Source organism: Protomyctophum parallelum, assembly GCF_964188405.1.
Source record: "Protomyctophum parallelum genome assembly, chromosome: 23".
Taxonomy (NCBI): Eukaryota; Metazoa; Chordata; class Actinopteri; order Myctophiformes; family Myctophidae; genus Protomyctophum; species Protomyctophum parallelum.
The window spans coordinates 27903881-27924423 of NC_139715.1; the positions used below are offsets into that span (position 1 = coordinate 27903881).

General features: G+C 46.3%; 1 protein-coding gene across 1 annotated transcript in view; it reads left to right on the top strand.

Moving 5' to 3' along the window:
• Positions 1 to 224: 224 nt before the first annotated feature.
• Positions 225 to 20543, top strand: part of LOC310853982 (receptor tyrosine-protein kinase erbB-4-like) — a gene marked incomplete at its 3' end in the record, with an annotated part of 499617 nt that continues 479298 nt past the window's right edge. Inside the window, exon 1 of the mRNA XM_083758457.1 lies at positions 225 to 359. Within this exon, the coding sequence (XP_083614583.1) occupies positions 278 to 359 (82 nt within the window). The 5' untranslated portion in view covers positions 225 to 277. The remainder of the gene's footprint in view (positions 360 to 20543) is intronic.

The following is a 20543-nucleotide window of genomic DNA, read 5'->3' on the forward strand; positions in this document are numbered from 1 at the left end:
GTTTAGGACAGGATCCGTGGAGGGAGGAGGACGCGCGCGCGCACGCACGGACGGACGGACGGAGAGGTGCATGGTGGCACGGGGTTTGTCTATGTGTGTGTGTGGCTTCTCATCAAGACCCCCCACCACCCCCCCACCCCCCTCGGACCGGACGCTTCGTTAATTTTTTAACGGGGGATATACCTATTTATTTTATTTTTTTAATAATCGGACATGTGAGTTCCAACTGGAGTTAAAACCAACTGTCGAGGCGTTTCGTCCTTCGGTCCCCATTAAGATGAAGTTCCTCCTCTCCGCGGGTCTCCTCCGGTGGCTTCTCGTCACCGTCGCCGTGATCCGTTCCACCGCCACGCAGTCAGGTGAGTGAAGTGGCACGCGCACAGTACGCACACACATGCATAAACTACAGTACAGTATACGCGCAACGCAGCTCTCAAGGTTCATCATAATTGTTCCGGGGTGGCTAAGTAGCCTATAGCCTCCCCGGGTGGTGGTGGTGGTGCGCGGCTGATGCCGGTTTTATTCTGATTATGATCCGATCTACGGTGTGCGTATGAGGGTGAGGAGGGGGGCTTTGAGGCTCTCCGTTTAGACTATACTGTAGACAGGCTCCGCACACTCTCTGACTAGTTGGATGTGGCATTGATTCAGGCGCTGCACGGCTGCAATGTGCGTAAAAGGAGAGCCAAACTCCCGTTGCACCGAACCGAACATAAACTGGCAATAAGTGTTGTTGGTTGTTTGTCCCCCGTTACTATGCAGTGAGTCCGTGCACTGCACCCCCCCCCCCCCTCTCAGTCTTCAACTCAGAAAATAATCATTACCCATGAATGATATTACGACTGCAAGGTTTATCAAATGGTCGACTTCACTCTTAATGTAGCCATGATTATTAATGTATATATTAATGGACCCGTTCGATGTTTTCTGCAAAACAGTTGCTGTGTGTGTGTGTGTGTGTGTGTGTGTGTTTGAAGTCTTGGTTGAAAATCTGCGCTGTCCTGACTCAATCTTGCGATACGTTGGTTTTGTCGTTTCATTTAAAAGAAAGCATGATTGATCGATTATGTCCTTTTTATCGGGGCATATAACATTTCCTATTGGCTATTGGCTAGTATAGTCTGTCTGTCTGTCTGGACTGAATTTGGTTCGGATGCATGATCCATTGATCCCATAATAACAGTTATCATTCCGTCAGTGTAACCACACACACACACACACACGGAGCATCTTTCTTGTTGAAAAGGGTTTGCATCTCGCTTAACAAAATGCCCCCCTGGTGTGCGTTCTCATGACCGCATCACATAAAATAAAGCAACACGTTAGATTGGATCGGATTGGAATGTCACCGCTTGCTCCTGTTCAGAACATTATCAACATCTTCCAGAATATCTATCTCTCTCTCTCTCTCTCTCTCTCTCTCTCTCTCTCTCTCTCTCTCTCTCTCTCTCTCTCTCTCTCTCTCTCTCTCTCTCTTTTGATTTGCTGCAGCCTCAATGAACCGTGTTTGGTTGAACATTGTGACTTTCTCCCTCCAGCCTGGAGTTGCGTGCAACAACACTAGTCTATTATTCAAGTTAATAATACTAATTTGGTTCCCTTTGAAGTTGAGAGATTTTGCGTCCTCCACAAAGCTTTGTTCACAGTCGGGACCGACCTGTGCTGATCAATAGTGCAGCTCAAGGTGCAATGAACCCCAATGTGTCAGTTTGAGAAGGGGAGATAGATATGTCTGTTTGCTTTGGTACTTTTGTTTGCATTGAACATATCCTTTGAACGTCCTTTTGCTTTTGAACATGCATGGAGACACTGGCAACATGCACTAAGCATTCTATTTGGTGTGTGTGTGTGTGTGTGTGTGTGTGTGTGTGTGTGTGTGTGTGCACTACTAGTGAATGTTATGTCATAGTCTTTCAGACTTGTAACTGACATTGCATTGAGAGACACACACACACACACTCACACACACACACACACACACACACACACACACACACAGATATTTCCAGTGCCATGCGAGTGTAGCTTGATGTGCGGTGGCGAGCCCGTGTGGATAACAGTAGACAGGATAGTAGTTAGTGGGTGTGTAGCTTGAATGACAGCCCGTGTTTCCCCATGGATTAAAAATACTCTGCATGCAATCCCACAGGGATGAGTGGGGAGAGAGATCAGAGTGAGGGGGGGGGGGGGGGGTGGGTCTTCCTTATGTGTGGTTATTTATTTATTTATTCACGTGGCAAAATGAGAGTGCTAATGTGAGTGCTAATTGAACTAACTAACAGTAAACACTGCAGTCAGTGTTTTTGCAGGGCAATGACTCCTTGTACTTTGCATTTGTGATGCAAATTTATGTTGCCCATTCTGGAATCCAAAGAATGCTGCAGCGTGTGTGTGTGTGTCACTGTGTCACTGTGTGTGTCACTGTGTGTGTGTGTGTCACTGTGTGTGTGTGTGTGTGTGTCACTGTGTGTGTGTGTGTGTGTGTGTGTCACTGTGTATTTGTGTGTGTGTGTGTCACTGTGTGTGTGTGTGTCTGTTTCACTGTGTGTGTCACTGTGTGTGTGTGTGTGTGTGTGTGCGCGCGTGAGATCAGTCATTGTCTCTCCATCTCTCCGGTTAGCTGTGTGATGTCATTAAAGACATGTTGACAGCAGGCCGACATCGACTAGATCTAGTGAATAGTGTTTAACACAGTAATGATTTAATGCTGCCCTGCAGAGCAGCTCTTCCACTCACTGCTTCTGTCTCTGGTGGTTCTGTCTGTCTGTCTGTCTGTCTGTCGCAGTCGGTCTATCTGCTCTGTCTGTCTGTCTCTCTCTCAGGCCTGCTACAATTATTACGTCTGATCGCAAATTACCTTGCAGAATCGTTTGTAACCTTTTCCAGTTTGAACATGTATGAGATAGCCGGTCTACATGATGATGATTGATGATTGTTTATTTATTTTCGTGTCATGCACACCTTGTGCCCAACCCTCATGGGTTTATAACACGCCGTTTCACATTTGCAATTACAGCATGTTTTACATTACATAATGTATGCATTTTACAGCATGTTTATACATTACATAATTCATTATATTACACCTCAGATGTATACAGAGTACTCTGTCTTCTTTCCCACAAGCTTGACAGATATAATCTGCTACGACGAAAGTCCCTTTGGCAAAACATATCTCCATTTTTACATAGTTGCGAACGCAGTGAGCCACTTACTATGACAGCAAGGGCTGAATGTCTGTGTGTGTGTGTGTGTGTGTGTGTCACGCTGTTACACCACCCGCCCGCCACCAGAGGGCGCAGCTGTAGCACACACACACACACACACACAGGGCGCAGCTGTAGCACACACACACACACACAACCACACACACACGAGCTGCGTTCGCTTCCCGCGTTTGCGCGTCTTACTTGTCATTTAAATCTAGGAAATCCCCACATATAGAAGACATCTTATTAAGCAAAATATCCCTTAAGTCATCGTATTTGGGGCAGTAAAACAAAGAGTGAACTTCGTTTTCAATTTCATCTACGTAGATCACAGAACAAACAATATCTCTCATCATTAAAACTATACAAGCTTGCAACACGTTGTGACTTTCACATTGTCTATATCCATCCACACAAATAAACAAACGTTAATTGGCCCAAAACACAATTAAATCGTTAATCACAATCATTTGTATGACAATTAATCGTCAAAGTAAAATGTCACAATGAACATCCCTACGCTCTGGTACAGTCCGTCTGGTCTGCCTGTCTGTCTTTAAGCTGTCTCTCTGCTATACAGTCTGTCTGTCATCTGCCTTGCCTGTCAGCCAAGTTTGCCCGTCTGTCTGTCTGTCTGTTTGTTTGGCCGTCTCTCTCTGTGACAAATAGCTCTAACATTCTAATCTGTCCAGCTGCGTTGTAAATATGCGTGCGTGCGTGCGAGCGAGCGAGCGTGCACAGGCGTGTAGGTATACGTGTCTGTACATTTGTGTGTGCAGGTGTGCAGCACGCACGCACAGTCGCACACACACACACACACGCACACAGTCACACACTCGCACTGTTTGGGGGTGACATTTAATGATGCACTCTCCTGTGGAATGGCTGGGAGGGCCTCGGCTAATGCCAACATCGAGTTACACGCCGGTCGTCAGACCGCTTGGCTCACACGCAGGGAGGGGCGCACACACACACACACACACACACACACACACACACACACACACACACGTGCGCAATCTGGCTCGAGCTTTGTAGAACTGTGCGCAAAATGAGAATTTATTACACAGAGACTAATTAAGCTCCTTTTTGATAACATCAGTCTAGACTACGAGCCCTTTATTTCACTGTACAGGAACACCAGAGAATCCAATCTTGTTTCTAAATTAGGCAGCGTTGCTATCGCCAGATGACAATCTTCCCTCCGGCTCAATCAGTCCGGAGCGTCGACCAGTCAGCATTGCAGCTCAGTGTCATTCCACAGTTAAGCGCAGTGTCACCTTTGCCATAGCCTATACCTACCATAGCGCTCTCTGACATCACCACCGCCCCGAGATAAGCCACTATCGGCTCTCGATTAACTGATACACATCTTTACACCCATTCTGTTCATCTGCGGGCGTTGTATACCACATGTCTAACAGCGGTGGCAGTTAGACGGACGGACGGACGGACAGAGACGGAAAGGAAAAGTATAGCAAAGGAAAAGTTAGACAAAAGCGTAAAGAAATGGAGGGGCGGGCACTGGGAGTGCCTGGGAGAATAATAATTTGAGTTGGGGGGGGGGGGGGGTGTCATGGGTTGACATTGAGCTGTTGTGTTGTGAGGTTGCGCCTCTCGCCTCGTCTATCATCGACAGCGGAACAATCGTTTGCGGCGCGCGGAGCAGAAGGCTCTAACCCATTTTGTGCGTTAACCCCTTTTGGTGTTAGCATTATGCTATGCTTTAGCTATTGAAAAATAGCAGATCTACAAGCTCGTAGCGCGCCACCGAGTGGCGCGCTATGAGCTTGTAGGTCTGCAATTCTTTTTAAACCGAAGAACGACTGACATAGAAACATAGCTTTTTCAGAAAACTGTCAGGATGTAGAAGACGGTTTTTAGAATCTGATCTCGGGTCAAAATGGGTTAACAAAATGGCGACGCGATGCATGGGATGATGGAGTGATTCGCAGAGGCCCAAGACAGACATAGCAGTGTGCCTCTGCCTCCTTGTGCGTGCAAGGTTTCAAATCTTCAGCGTCGATTGGAAAGTAATGGACTCAAAATCCCAAATGGACCCCCGACCCCCGTACGTACTATAGGGCCCCCAAGGGATTTCACTGTGTGGTTTTGGCAACGTTCCCCCAAGGCAAGGCAAGTCAGTCTCCGCTCGCTCGCGCCGAGAGTATCTTTGTCCTGCTGACTTCCAGTCGAACAAAGAACAAATTTTGTTCTTGCAGGGGGGTGGGGGTGGGGGGGGGGGGGGGGGGGGGAGCAAGTCCTCTGGCAGGCTTTTCTGTCTTTTTGTCTGGCCGCCCTCTTCGGCCCACATGAGACTTTCCTCCTTCCCAGGCAGTTTGAAAAAGGCAACAGGGCCAAACCTGACCGGTTGGCGTCACGAGCCTTGTTGGCTTGACATTTTGTTTGCCCTGCCGCCCGCCGGCCATACAGAGGAGCCTCTGTCTGTTCCGGGGGGGGGGGGGGGGGGGGGGGGTTCGCAAATTGGCCAAATATTTACATGCGGAATCACAAATGCACAGCATGGGAGGAGAAACCATCCAAGATCACGCAAGCGAGAGAGAAAGGGGGGGGGGGGGGGGAGGAGGCAACTCCAATAGCCCACCTTAACCCATTTAGGCTTGACGTCGGCTTGATGTCTTTTTAAAAATGTATTTATTTTCTGAAAAACCTCATGTTTCTATATCAGTGGTTCTCAATATTTCATGTCAAGGACCCCCAAAGATATATGAAATTGGCCGCTGACCCCCATCTGAAAATGTGTTGTTTCAGGGACCACCTCCCAGAAGCAAAGATTTGAGTTAAAAACGTTCGCTCTGAAAGAGTATATATATTCAAAACTTTGCACCACATGTTCATGATTTTCCAAAAATAGCAGACCTACAAGCTCGTAGCGCGCCACTCGGTGGCGCGCTATGAGCTTGTAGATCTGCTATTTTTTTAATAGCTAAAGCGTAACATAATGCTAACACCAAAAGGGGTTCCAGCCCAAAATGTGTTAAGTATCTCCCATCAGCTCGAGGAATATCTCTCTCTCTCTCTCTCTCTCTCTCTCTGCCTCTCCTTTGGCGGAGGGAGAGACTTATGAACTCCCCTCATGCCTTTGGTGGTAAATGACAAGTACACTTGGCCGTGGTTCTTTGGGGTCGAAGTGTCCCGCCCCACCCCAGTGGGACCCCTCCGGTCGTACAGATGTCACCCTTTCCTCCATGAACTGCCATATCTCACTCGCGGGCCACAGGCAGCGCCATGAAACGCATACATACTAGCTCTAGTAGCGCGGGAGGAAAATCTGAGTCGTTTTTTTTTTAGACAGTGCATGCATGGCTATACACTAAACCCAAGCGTTTAGGTTATAAACACTTATTTGTAACACTTTTTAAACGTGTCGCAGTGTTTAGATTTAATCGCCAGTGACACTTTTTAAATTCATAAACGTGTTTAGTTGTTGCAATCAAAGTCAGTCATATTATAGGTGTTCAGAATTCGAACACTAGGTGTTCTCGTGAGGTGTTTGAGTGAACTCGTGTTCTACTGTATTTTGTGACCATTAATAAACATTTGGCATTTTATTATTACACACTGGTGTTTAGGTTTTAAACGCGTCACATGTTCCAGGGATTTACAGTGATACATGCAGTACTGTAGGACCAGTGGTTTTCAACCAGTGGTCCGGGGACCACCAGTGGTCCTTGAGGGGGTGGTTGACCAGGTGGTCCCCAGCTAATTCTTTTTTTTTAACTTTATCTGCCTTTATTGATAGGTTGAAAGTAGACTGACAGGAAATGGGGAGAGATATGGGGGGGGAAGACACGTGGCAAAGGCTGTCGGGATCGGGAGTCGAACCCGCGGCACGCCTTGAGTGTATAAATGAAACCAAATGGACCGTACGTACGGGTCCATTTGGTTTCATTTATACGCTCTCAAGAGTTAAATTATTGCTAAACCATCTGCATTACTTAATTTACAAGAAGTCTACACAATTGAATTATAGAATCTGGAAGAATTGTTATTTTGATCAAGGACAACACACTGTTCCTTAGTTTTGGCTCTCGAGAGGCTAAATGTCATCGAATGGCTCAAATGCAGAATAAAATCATGTTGCCTTGAAATGAAAAGGGTTTGATAGGCACTGCGGTGGAAGAACACAGTATAGTTCAATGTGCATGAACACATGAATACAGTAGTTCACTGTGCATGAACACATGAATACAGTAGTGCACACACTGCCAGATGCCCACAATGTATTGCATAATGCATTATCGTTCTTTTGTTAAAGTCATATAATGTGTCTCTCTTTTCTTCACTGGGATAAAATTCCAAGCATTCCAGAGATAAGGTGATTGTTTGCCAGTTGGTTCTTGGAAGAGTCCTGGTCATTCTTTGAACGCAAGTAGGGGTTCTGTCAATAATGCATTATGGAAAATCATAATTTTATGTAAGCGCACATTGTGCTCACATATACAGTACAGTGAATGAGTGAATGCATCAGATATGTTGTGTGTATGTCCTCAATTAGCAGACTCTTGTCTCTCGATCTCTCTCTCTCTCTCTCACTCACACTCACATGCACGCACGCGCGCAGTTAGGAAACGGGATGGATGGAGCTCATTTTTCTCGTTTTAACGATGACACTCAATTTGCCTCATGGACAATATGCTCCACTAGTACTGTTCACACATGATGAGCATACACGACTGTGTGTGTGTGTGTGTGTGTGTGTGTGTGTGTGTGTGTGTGTGTGTGTGTGTGTGTGTGTGTGTGTGTGTGTGTGTGTGTGTGTGTGTGTGTGTGTGTGTGTGTGTGTGTGTGTGTGTGTGTGTGTGTGTGTGTGTGTGTGTGTGTGTGTGTGTGTGTGTGTGTGTGTGTGTGTGTGTGTGTGTGCGCGTGTACGTACGTGTGCACGCGCTAACCCCTCAATCTGATTCTAAGTTGCTGTAGTCATCTGCCTAGTCTCAGCCGGTAGAGTGGAGGTCATTAGAATCCAAATAGGGTTTTTGATTTGGTCTTTTGATTTTGGTTTTTTCAAATGAGAGCGCATCATCATAATATGTGTCTGTTCCTGCTCCAGTCACCAGTCACTGATTGCCATCTTCACCTTTTGTCAAATTGTCAGAGGGGGAAAGTAACTAAGTACACTAAGTACTGAGCTTAAGCACAGTTTTGAGGTGTTTTTACTTTCCTTGAGTATTTCCAGTTAGATCTGCTGTTTTCATTAGCAGAGCTATTTTTGAGTGGTGCAACCACTCCAAGGAACACCAAATGTCCGTGACGTTAACCCACCCACATTACTGTGAGGGGGGGGGGAGAGGGTAGTTGCACCACTCAGTTCACATGGGTGTGTTTTTTTTTTAAATTTCATTTTAAATATTTGAAAACTTTAAATGAGACATTCTGCGCAATGAGTACTTTCTATTTTTGGTACTTTAAGTATATTTTGATACCAATCCTTTTGTGCTTTTACTCAAGTACATTTTGAATTCCGGAATTTTACTTGTAACGGAGTATTTCTATATTGCAGTATTGATACTTTTACCTAAGTAATGCGAGTACTTTTTCCACCACTGCAAATTGTATCGTGAGGTTCTTCTTGCCAGTAACCCATCACTACTTTTGAGATAGAAACGGTGGAAATAATAGCAGCTCTACAAGCTCACACGCAACACATCACCACATTGACGCGTCGCATTGTGAGCTTGTAGTTCCGCTATTTCTGCAATTGTTTATTTGTTGTCTCCACCAGGCCGAAGGCATGGGGGGAGAGTATGTTTTGCACTCCGTCCGTCCGTCCGTGTGTGTGTGTGTGTCCGTCCGTCCGTCCGTGAGCAGCTAATCTCGGCCACCGTTAACCCGGTCGATGCCAAATTTTGCACACACACTCCCTGGATGCCAACGATGAACCTCTGCCCCAAACTTTCCACAACGGCCTGTTATAGCGCCACCAGGAGGCCGCTTTGTGCAAAACAGGTTTTTGCACAGCACACCTACAGATTTTGTCCAAACATCACGCAAATTGGTACAGTCTCTCTAGAGCCATTCAACCAAACCGGTCTTTCAGATTTCTCACACTCCATCCTGATTGGTTAAGATTGGCTTCCAAAGTTCACAGGAGTGCTCAGTTTCAAACAAAATGCTGCAAATCATGAACACATCGCGTGATTTCCGTGAAATTGTGCACCCACATTCCCACTAGGCCGAGGACAAAATGCCACATGAACAATTTCAACTCAGCCTCAAGGTGGCGCTATAACTGGCCGAAAAGTGTTTTTACCTCTAACTGCACGGATCTGTGGATAACCTGGTGGAGACCTGTGCCCAGAAGGGCACTTTTTCTAGTTTTGTATGAAATGTATATGAATGAACATTGAAATGCAAAAATAATTGTGATTATCTCACATAAATTGCAATCGGGCAGTTACCATGTATTAATCGTGGCAGGCCTATAGTCATCAGTCACTGATTGCTATCTTCACCATTGTCAACCCTGTTACTTATACGCTACGCACGCACGTGCGCATCTCTCTCTCTCAACCTCCTCCTCTAGTCTCTCGGGGCAACCCACGTGCGCTGTGCACAAAGACACACACACACTCACACAGATACACAAAAACCATTCAGTGTTTGAATTGCAGCATTGTTACATATTCAGAACTACACTCTGGATGAAGTGGTCTTCATTAGCTGTGTGTGTGTGTGTGTGTGTGTGTGTGTGTGTGTGTGTGTGTGTGTGTGTGTGTGTGTGCGTGTGTGCACGCGCACATGCGCCATTGTCTGTGCTGCTAATCCCTTTTCAGATATTCACCATAGCCACTATGTTTTAATTACGCCACAAATTAGTACGTGCATGCGTGTGGGGTACTTGTGTAGCTAAAGGTGCGTGTGTGTGTGTGTACTGTACTGTATATCCGTTAGGATTTGATGTATTTATTAGCTCCCCATTAGCTTGCTGTACATGACAGCAACTAGTCTTCCTGGGGGTCTCAAGGACTATGAAGTACTTGCAGTGTGACTGTGTGCATGTCATTATGTGTTTGTTCTTTTTTGGGGGGCGGGGGGGGGGGGGGTCATGGTAATTTAGCAGGAGGAGGCCTATATTTCTCTGTCCTGTTTATTAATTAATTAGCCACATTTTGCGCCGCATGTGTATAGTCCCCGTCACTGCCAGCAGTAGGGGAGGGTGTTTAGCATCATGTTATGCTTTAGCTATTGAGAAATAGCAGATCTAGAAGCTCATAGCGCGCCACCGAGTGGCGCGCTATGAGCTTGTAGGTCTGCTATTTTTGAAAAATCGAAAGAACGACTGACATTTTTAGATTCTGATCTCAGGTCAGAATGGGTTAATCAGACCAGTGTGTGTGTCCAGTGGAAACCTCGTATGAATCTGATCTCAGGTCAGAATGGGTTAATCAGACCAGTGTGTGTGTCCAGTGGAAACCTTGTATGAATCTGATCTCAGGTCAGAATGGGTTAATCCGTCCTACTTGTCAAATCCACTCTCTCCGACCTCGTAGATTCCCAAAAAAGGGAATCTACATGGTCACCATGCGTTGTATTCATGACACATTGTGAGCTTGTAGATCGGCTATATCTTGCCGATTTGTTGTATGAAAATGTGTGTTGAGTTGGATCACCCGGCCAAGCATGAATGCACCCTGGACGAATCGGGGAAAAGAAACGGTCTGCCTCTTTGGCTGGTGGTGGGGTGGACATGCAGGAACTTTACCCCTGTCTCACCCAGACACCCTCTGTCTCACCCAGACACCCTCTGTCTCACCCAGGCACCCTCTGTCTCACCCAGACACCCTCTGTCTCACCCAGGCACCCTCTGTCTCACCCAGACACCCTCTGTCTCACCCAGGCACCCTCTGTCTCACCCAGACACCCTCTGTCTCACCCAGACACCCTCTGTCTCACCCAGACACCCTCTGTCTCACCCAGGCACCCTCTGTCTCACCCAGGCACCCTCTGTCTCACCCAGACACCCTCTGTCTCACCCAGACACCCTCTGTCTCACCCAGACACCCTCTGTCTCACCCAGACACCCTCTGTCTCACCCAGACACCCTCTGTCTCACCCAGACACCCTCTGTCTCACCCAGGCACCCTCTGTCTCACCCAGGCACCCTCTGTCTCACCCAGGCACCCTCTGTCTCACCCAGACACCCTCTCTCTGTCCCTGCATGTACTTGTTTTGTCCACTTGTCCACTTCTGTCTTCCATGTTCGTTCACTTGTGGACATGACAAAAAAAAAAAGGTTCAAGCTATGAGCTTGTAGATCTGCTATTTTTCAACAGCTAAAGCATAACATAATGCTTAAAACGCCAAAAGGGGTTCCCGCCTAGAATGGGTTGATATTGTAAGCGTGGGGAAATGCTCCTCCAGCACTGGAGGACGGTACAATATATAGTATATAAGTGCACATTCACAGGTGCACTTCTCCCTCCTACCCCCCCCCTCCCCCCCTGACTTAAAGACACATTAGCCTAATTATAGACGATTAGGACCAATGTGCGCTGTCTCTCTCTCTCTCCGCGCATTGGCCTTCTCTGTCTGGGTTAACGACACACACACAGCAGCCCTCGGCCTGAGGAGGCTTTTGTGTAATGGGAAAAGACTAAATGTATGGAGTCGTCTGCCTCTGTTCTGTTCTGTCTGTTTTTGGACTTGTGACTTTGCAGGAGTTTGCGTCGTGCATGGGCATCTACGCACGCACGCACACCCGCACAAATTAATTGGGTGACTAAACTTGCATTTGCGTGTGAGCGCAACGTGTCGTGTGTGTGTGTGTGTGTGTGTTGCGTGAGTGTGTTACTGTGTGCTGCGAACAGGTGGGCCACATTGTCCTGTTTAAATGGCCCTTCATGCGACACCGACCTGTAATAAATGAGTGGTCGACAGAAAGTGGCAGCTCCGACAACCGACTAGGGAAGAGGGGAATAGAGAGAGAGAGAGAGGTGGAAAGTACTGTTTTTGGTACTTTACTATACTATACTCGTTACAGATTTACATTATTACACCAAAAACGTATTTTCTTTTTTTTTTAAGATTTTTTTGCGGCTTATGCCTTTTATTGTTTTTTTTTAAAGGGACAGACAGTAGGCTGACAGGAAACGGGAGAGAGATGGGGGGAAGACATGCAGTAAAGGCCGCGTTGGGCTCGGGAGTCGAACCCGCGGCACACTGCGACTGGATTACCAGTCGGGTGCCCAGACGGTTACGCCACCGCCTGGGCCCACCAAACGTATTTTAATAGAAAGAGTAAAAAAAAAGAAGAATCAAAGTACTGCTTCCACCACTGGAGAATGTAGGTCAGTGGTTTTCAACCAGTGGTCCGTCTGTCCGGCGGGAAGGGAACCACCAGTGGTCTGTGTCTGGTGGTACATAATGGACCTCAATACATAATGGACCTCGATGTTGAAACAGACCACTGAATCTGATTTAACCCATTCTGAACGGGAACCCATTTTGGTGTTGGCATCATGTTATGCTTTAGCTATTGAAAAATAGCAGATCTACAAGCTCATATCGCGCCACCGAGTGGCGCGATACGAGCTTGTAGGTCTGCTATTTTTTTTAAATCGAAGACACTTTTAGAATCTGATCTCAGGTCCGAATGGGTTAAAGGTATATTCAGTGATTTCACTTAATTCAAATATCACTTATTATTTTGTTTTGTTGTGATAATCCTCCCTACTATAGAGTGTGCTGGCCATATAAGGAGTTCCTCCCTGTCCCCAGTTAACCCCTGGGGGTCAAAAAAACCTTAGGTTTCGTTTTTGACTCTCTATCCTGATTGGACGAAAGGCTGGGTCCCACAGCCAAAAACGAAACCTAAGGTTTTTTGAGTGAAATCACTGAATATACCTTTAATAATATAACTGTCAGGATGTAATAGACATTTTTAGAATCTGATCTCAGGTCAGAATGGGCTAGGTGGTGGTGGTGGTGTGAGAAAGCCGGGTATAATGTAGAGAATAGAGGAACGGGGAGAGTGAGAGGAACTAGAGAGAGAGTGAGAGAGCTAAGTGTCTGAGAGACGGAGGGAGTTGTGATGGAGCAAGTCAGGACAAAGTGAAGGTAAATGAGATGGCATGTCTCTCAGGAGAGATAAGGGGAAGAGAGAGAGGGAGAGAGTGGGAGGAGAGACAGTATAGGATGCTGTGTGATGCCAGTGTATATGTACTAAGAACGTAACAGTGGAGTATCTATGTCAACTATACATACTATACTATATTATATATTATACAATATACATGTGTACTATAAAGTGCTATGACTTCATAAAATGAAATTCTAGTGCTGTCTACGTAACAAGCTATAAGTCTGTCTAAAATACTATCCTAAGTCTACAACTCTACATGAAGTGCTATCTAAGGGGCTAGGCTAGGGCAAGTGCTACGGGCCATGGTGGAGTCTGAACTAAGAGGTGGGTTTTCAGACTACGGCGGAAGATTGGGAGGCTGCAGTTCTGACTGTGAGGGGAAGTGCATTCCATATAGTTTTGGAGCCAGAAGGGAGAAGAGCTCACAATGCGTCACGATGTGACACATTGTGAGCTTGTAGATCTGCTTTTTCCAAAGAATTTGAAAACAAGGAATGGGACATAAGGAGTGCTTTCTACTTTTGGTACTTTTAAGTATACATTTTGAATTCCAGACTTTCACTTGAGTGTTTCTATATTGCAGTGTTGATACTTTTGCTTAAGTAAAACATGTGAGGTTTATTTTTACTGTAGAAGTGGTGAGTGCATGGGAGCACACTACTGTACATACTGTACATCCTCGATACACCGGTGGTGTGGCGGCGGTGGATCAGGGGTAGAGTGGCCGGATGGCAACCGCAAGGTTGCCAGTTCGAACCCTGTGGGCTCCCCCAGAGTTAGTGTCGAGGTGTCCTTGAGCAAGACTCTATAGTCTGAACCCCTAATTGCTCCCGATGTGCAGGTTGGTGCCTTGCATGGTTTCCTCCAGCATCGGTATGTATACGTCAATGCATGAGTGAACGTAATGCACAATCTATGTAAAGCGCCTTGGATAAAGGCTCTATATATAAATGCACAATTTTCCATTTACCGGTGTCTCTCTGTCTCTCTCCCTCTGTCTCTCTCCCTCTGTCTCTCTCTCTCTGTCTCTCTCCCTCCCTCCTTCTGCCTCTCTCTGGCTGTCACCTTGCAGTACAGAGGAAATATAGCTGCTCTTTTCGCTGGTTTAAAGCTACATAAAACTCTTGGAGGATAAAACCTTGGGCTACTGTGTGTGTGTGTGTGTGTGTGTGTGTGTGTGTGTGTGTGGCTGCACGGCTGCACGCATGCTCTTGTGTGTTTGATGCGTGGGTCCTTTAGTGTGCACACACACACACGCACACACATGGGCAAGTCACCTTGGTTCTCCAGCCCTCAGAAAGCCCTCTCTCACCAGTGGGTGAGAGAGGGCGTGCTTGCATGAAGCGCACCTCTCAGGCACATGCTTTGTGTACAAAGTTTGTTTGTGTGTGTGTGTGTGTGTGTGTGTGTGTGTGTGAGGCCTAATATTCATTGGGTCATTAAGCTGTCTGCTGCTCAGAGGCAGAATGCACACATGAATTACACGCACGCGCACACACACTTAGCGGTCCCTTGTGTTTTACGCGAGCCGACCGGTGTTCTGCGACAACACACTATTGCTCTTGGCAAGGTGAGGCACGCCTGATGGTGGGTCATTTGCAAGATGAGCGAGACAGAGAGAGAGATGTGCTCTAATTTCAGCTGAGAAAGCAAGAGATTAAGTGTGTGCGTGTGTGAGTGCATGTGTGCGTGTGTGAGCGTGTGAGTGTGTGTGTCAGGGTTAAGGTGCAATGAAAGGGACAGTGGGTTGTCTCCAAGGAACGCAGCTATCACAGACACTGAACACTCCAATTAATCAAACTGACCCTACATAGGCTGTGTGTGTGTGTGTGTGTGTGTGTGTGTGTGTGTGTGTGTGTGTGTGTGTGTGTGTGTGTGTGTGTGTGTGTGTGTGTGTGTGTGTGTGTGTGTGTGTGTGTGTGTGTGTGTGTGTGTGTGTGTGTGTGTGGGTGTGGGTGGCGGGCGTGCCTATACTGTATATATTTTTGCGCTTTTTCAAGATTAATATTTGCATGCACTAAGCACGATGACATCACTGCATGGAGATGCATTAATTGTTAATGCGCACACAAACGCCCTCGCATGTGATTTTTCTTTTACTTCTACTTTATTAATAAAAATGCCACTTGCTTCCCCATCATAAACAAACACAGCCTAAAAACCAACCCTAACCGTCCAAATCCCTGAAACGAACCCTTAGCAAAAACCAATCACCGTAAGCCTAACCACGACCTCCAATTCTTTGTAATTGTTACCCTAAAATTGCACTTGAAAAATAAAAATAAATAAAATAACAAAGCTTTAATCATTGGAAGCATGTAGCTTCTCTTGCATTCGCATGCGCGCGCACACGCGCACACACACACACACACACACACACACACACACACACACACACACACACACACACACACACACACACACACACACACACACACACACAGACACTACGTTCATGTCTCCCTGTTCCTTCCCTGTCAGAGTGTGTGTGTGTGTGCGTGCGTGCGTGTGTGTGTGTGTGGGGGTGGATGTGTGTGCGTGCGGTCTCGGTGGGTTGTCTGAATGGGGTCACAATGTGGTGGGTTTTAACTGATGCCAGACACCGTGTGCGGTGGAGCTGGCAGTGCCAACGAACACAGGAGGTGGAGAAATTGCCGTGTATAAGTGTGTGTGTGTGTGTGTGTGTGTTGCACGTGTGCGTGCATGTGTGAGATTGGCAGTGAGTGAGAAGCTACTGTACTGTCTGTGTGTCTGTGTCGCTTTGCTACTCAGACCATACCTGCTTCCCTCAGAGAGACAGAGAGAGAGAGAGAGAGAGAGAGAGAGAGAGAGAGAGGTAGGGTTTGCATCGTGCCACATTCTTCCTCCCACAGGTTTCTGCTAGTCTCTGTTCCACTTTATTGCCCGAATTCACCCCAAAAAACTGTCCCTGGGCCTTGATACTGCCATGTGTCGACTCATTCACAGGTCACAGGGGTCCGCAATTAGTTCCAAGGTCTTTTTTTAAACTCTTGATGTTGCACACACCGGATTACAAAAGGGCATTTTGTTTTTAATCAGTCGATTCAAAATTATCTAAGTTTTGCAACTCTGCCCCTTCATGACTTCCCGAATCGATGTGGCGGGCTGTCATGCATTTCACAATATTGTAGGATTACTTTGTCAAGTACGGTAATCATATTGATAAGGACAGACTCTGGTTCCCAATCATTTATGGATCAGGTGTTTGCTATCTATAAGTTACATAAGTTGAGCCTTTGCATATGCCTGTCGTCAAGGCTAGTGCAAGTGCTACGGGCCAAGATGGAGTCTGAAGAGGTGGGTTTTCAGACTACTGGCGGAAGATTGATCATATTGTGATCATATTGATAAGAACTACTAAGGCAACCCAGAGGTGTGCTTAGCTGAGCTGCATTCAGTGTTTGAAGCTCCCTCTGGTGGACAGAGTGACATTCAGACAAATCAGTAATTTAAATGAACGCTCAGGATTTGGTCCACATGACTGAATGCAGGTTAACCCAGCAATGGTATTTAGAACCGTGAAGAAACAGCGGCCCCTAGTGTCCAAGTTCTGCCGGGACTTGTAGGACTGTGTAATAATGGATGGTAATAGCAACAACAGATGTACTCATGGGGTAACATGGAGAGAGGCAAATGGGTATGTGATTAAAAGAGAAAAGAGATTGTATTATAGCCTGGCAGAGGTCAACGGCTGGGAGCGCGAACGCACGCATGCACACGCACGCACGCACGCACGCACGCACGCACACACACACACACTTTCATCTACTTATAAGTTATGTGCCAGGGAAGCTGTGCTGACAGGAAATTGAAATGGAAACTGGGTTGAATATCGCTGTTGGGTGGAAATCTTGTATGTCCAAAACTGTTAAGTTTTAGGATATGAAAAAAATAAAGAAATATATATATTCCAGTGTTATTAATAGTCACAACTTCAAACACGCTCTTGTTAATGATTCATTGGTTAATAACCCATTTAGACCAGAGAACAGATTCTACGTACAGTCATCAAAACAGTGTTTCTATGTCAGTTGGTGCTCAACCTTTTTCATGTCCTGGACCCCCAGAATTATCTGTATTTTGCCGCCGACCCCCCCATCTGGAAATGTGTTGTTGCAGGGACCCCCCCCCCTCTTTGAATATACATTCAAAGATTTGCACAGCATTTTCTAGATTTTTCAAAAAAAAACGAGCTTGTAGTTCTGCTATTTTTCAATAGCTAAAGTTTAACACAATGCTTAAAACACTAAAAGGGTTCCCTTTCTGAATGTATATGAGTCATTGATTAGACCAGTCATTAGTCCTACAACTACAATCTATCTCAAACCCTCACCCTAAACCTCCCACGGGGCAGCACACCTAAACCTAACCTTAACCCATGTCATTGGTTAATGACTAGTCTAAACTAATTAAAAATATATATAGCTAAAGTAATTAGAGTAGCAGATGATCTATACAATCTGGCATTGTGTGGACTGAGCTTGTTTTTATCGGCTATGTTTGCGCGACCCTGCCATACGAATGAAGGATGTAAACAGGGCAGCATTAATTTGAGAAACATTAATATGATGAAATATGGAGATGCAAGGTTTCTGCCTAACCTAACCGCGATGCTATATGCTATTCAGTCCTCAAACAACACACACACACACACACACACACACACACACACACACACACACACACACACACACACACACACACACACACACACACACACACACACAGAGAGAGAGAGAAATGTGCTGTCATATCTTATTGTGCTCCGATGCTGGCGTTTTTCATTTCCTTTTTAGAGCCAAGGTATCTACCTGGTACACATTGGGCATAAGTGCCCCCTCAAAGCGCATGCAGACAGACAGACAGACGCACGCACGCACACACGTACACACATACAGTACATGCGCACACACACGCACGCACGCACGTACACACGCTTCAGGTGAATGAACCGAAGCAGAGGGAGTAACAGATAGTATACTGAGTGAGAAAGAGACACAGGTCTGCCAAGAGACGGAGGTCTGCAAAACCAGAGATGGAGCCTCCAGCTCCATCTCTGGTTCTGCAAAACCAGAGATGGAGCTGGAGCCATACTGGGAGAGATGCAGAACCAGTAACGCAAACCATGAGAGAGTGGGAGGGGTGGAGGGGAGAGGGAGAGGTGCCCCCCCCCCCCACTGAGTGCGTTTGGACCAGTGTTGTTTTTGGCAGCAAATTTCTATTTTAGTTTAGTCATAGTCTTTGGACTGAAACTTCATTTAGTTTTAGTCACATTTTAGTCACCTGGAATGTCTTAGTGTTAGTCTAGTTTTAGTCAACTAAATGTCATAAGATTTTAGTCGACTAAATCTACAGTTTATTTAGTCGACTAAAATGTATTTTGGCGGGTCTTGATGCCGTCCTAATGAGTGTTTTTACACTTGCTGAAAATAGCCGATCTACAAGCTCACAACGAGTCTGCTATTTTCAGCATGCAACCAAGTGTAAAATGACTTATACGGGATCTCTTGTCCACTAGTCCCTTCCTGACATTTTAGTCTAGTTTTTATTTGTCGATGAAATTGTCAGTATATTTAGTCTTAGTTTTAGTCATGGTAGCTTAGTTTTCATTTAGTTTCCATTTGTTTTTGTCAGTGGAGGCTTCAAGTGGTAATGGAGAGAGAGAGAGAGAGAGAGAGGGGGGGATGGAATGTAGTGTATAGTTTGTGTAGTTTGTGATTATTTCCTCTTTCTCAACATCTGCCTCTACTTCATTACAGTCAAGCTTCGCAGGGTCACTCACTACTCCCAGGGTTGGCTCTGTCTGTCTGTGTGGAACTGGCAACCTTGCGGTTACCATCCGGCCACTCTACCCTATAAGCCACTGCTGCCCCCGGTGTGTGTGTGTGTGTGTGCGTGTGTGTGCGTTCTCTATTCTGTTCTGAACCACATATTATCATGGGTCAGTGTTACTGCTTAGACTCTATTTTACTTTATTTACCGGTCGGTGTCCCTCAGGGTGTTGATCACATTGGGTCGCCTCTGTTTTCCCTCTACGCCAAAGCTCTTCGTCGAGAATAGCTGATCTACACAAGCTCTGTGCGACGTGCCGTTATGTGAGCCACACGATGGGGTTTAGGGGTGGTTGGTTAAAGGTGTGTGTGTGTGTGTGTGTGTGTGTGTGGCTGTGTGCAAGCGTTTCTGTGCGTTTGTGTGCATGCACAGCTGCCTGTGTGCACAATCGCATGGTCCACACACACTCACAAACTTCACGTGCGTGCGTGCGTGCATACGTGCGTGCGTGCTTGCTTGTGTGCGTGCGTGCGTCTGAGTGCATTTGTTTGGAGAGGTGCCCCGAAGCAGTTCTTGTTCCAAACGGAAGGAGCAGGTGACTACAGGCTTCATCCTCAAACAATAATCAGCTCAAAATGAGCAATGACCTGCATTGCACGCACGCACATACAACCTATTAGTGCTTATCATTAGCACAGAGTGTTTTTCATTCAGTACAGTGTCTTCCAGTGACAAGGGGGAGAGTAAAGAGATGATATTCGGTATGAAAATCTGATGTGATTGTGTATTCAAGCGACCAAACGTGCTGCAAATCCATTGTCGTCCCACGACTTAAGCTCTGAGCATTCTTTAAACTGCAGTCCCAAGTCATAGTCTGCAGTAAGTATTTGGACACGTGACCACCATGCGCCTGCAGTGCATGTGCACACGCACGCATTTAGTACACAGACACGCACACACACATGCACACGTACACCGACTGCCCGACTTGGCATGCTTGGCAGGAGCGAGGGGGGCAGATGAGGTTGACAGGACCTGTTCACGCTCCGGTCAACACGGGATGGACAGTGCGAACTGTCAGTCCATCTATCACACTCCACCATCTCCATCCATCCATCCCTCTATCTATGGATTCATCCATCCATCCCTCTATCTATCCATCCATCCCCAGGGACCCAGCCACTAGGGGACCCAGGGACACACAAAGCTCCGCATATAGGAGTGGTTGCACCACTCAAAAAAACCCAAAAAGAAAAGTTTTCACAATGGCCTTATTTCAACTGGAAGGAACATCGGTCCATTTTATTTTACTTTCTTGCTAAAGGACTTCTTTCCTCTGTATGAAATCCCCACACAGCACAGTTTTAGTTCTATACTAGCGTATAATATATATGCTTTCCCCCCCGTCAGGCTGTGGCTCTGCTATCACTATCTTTCCA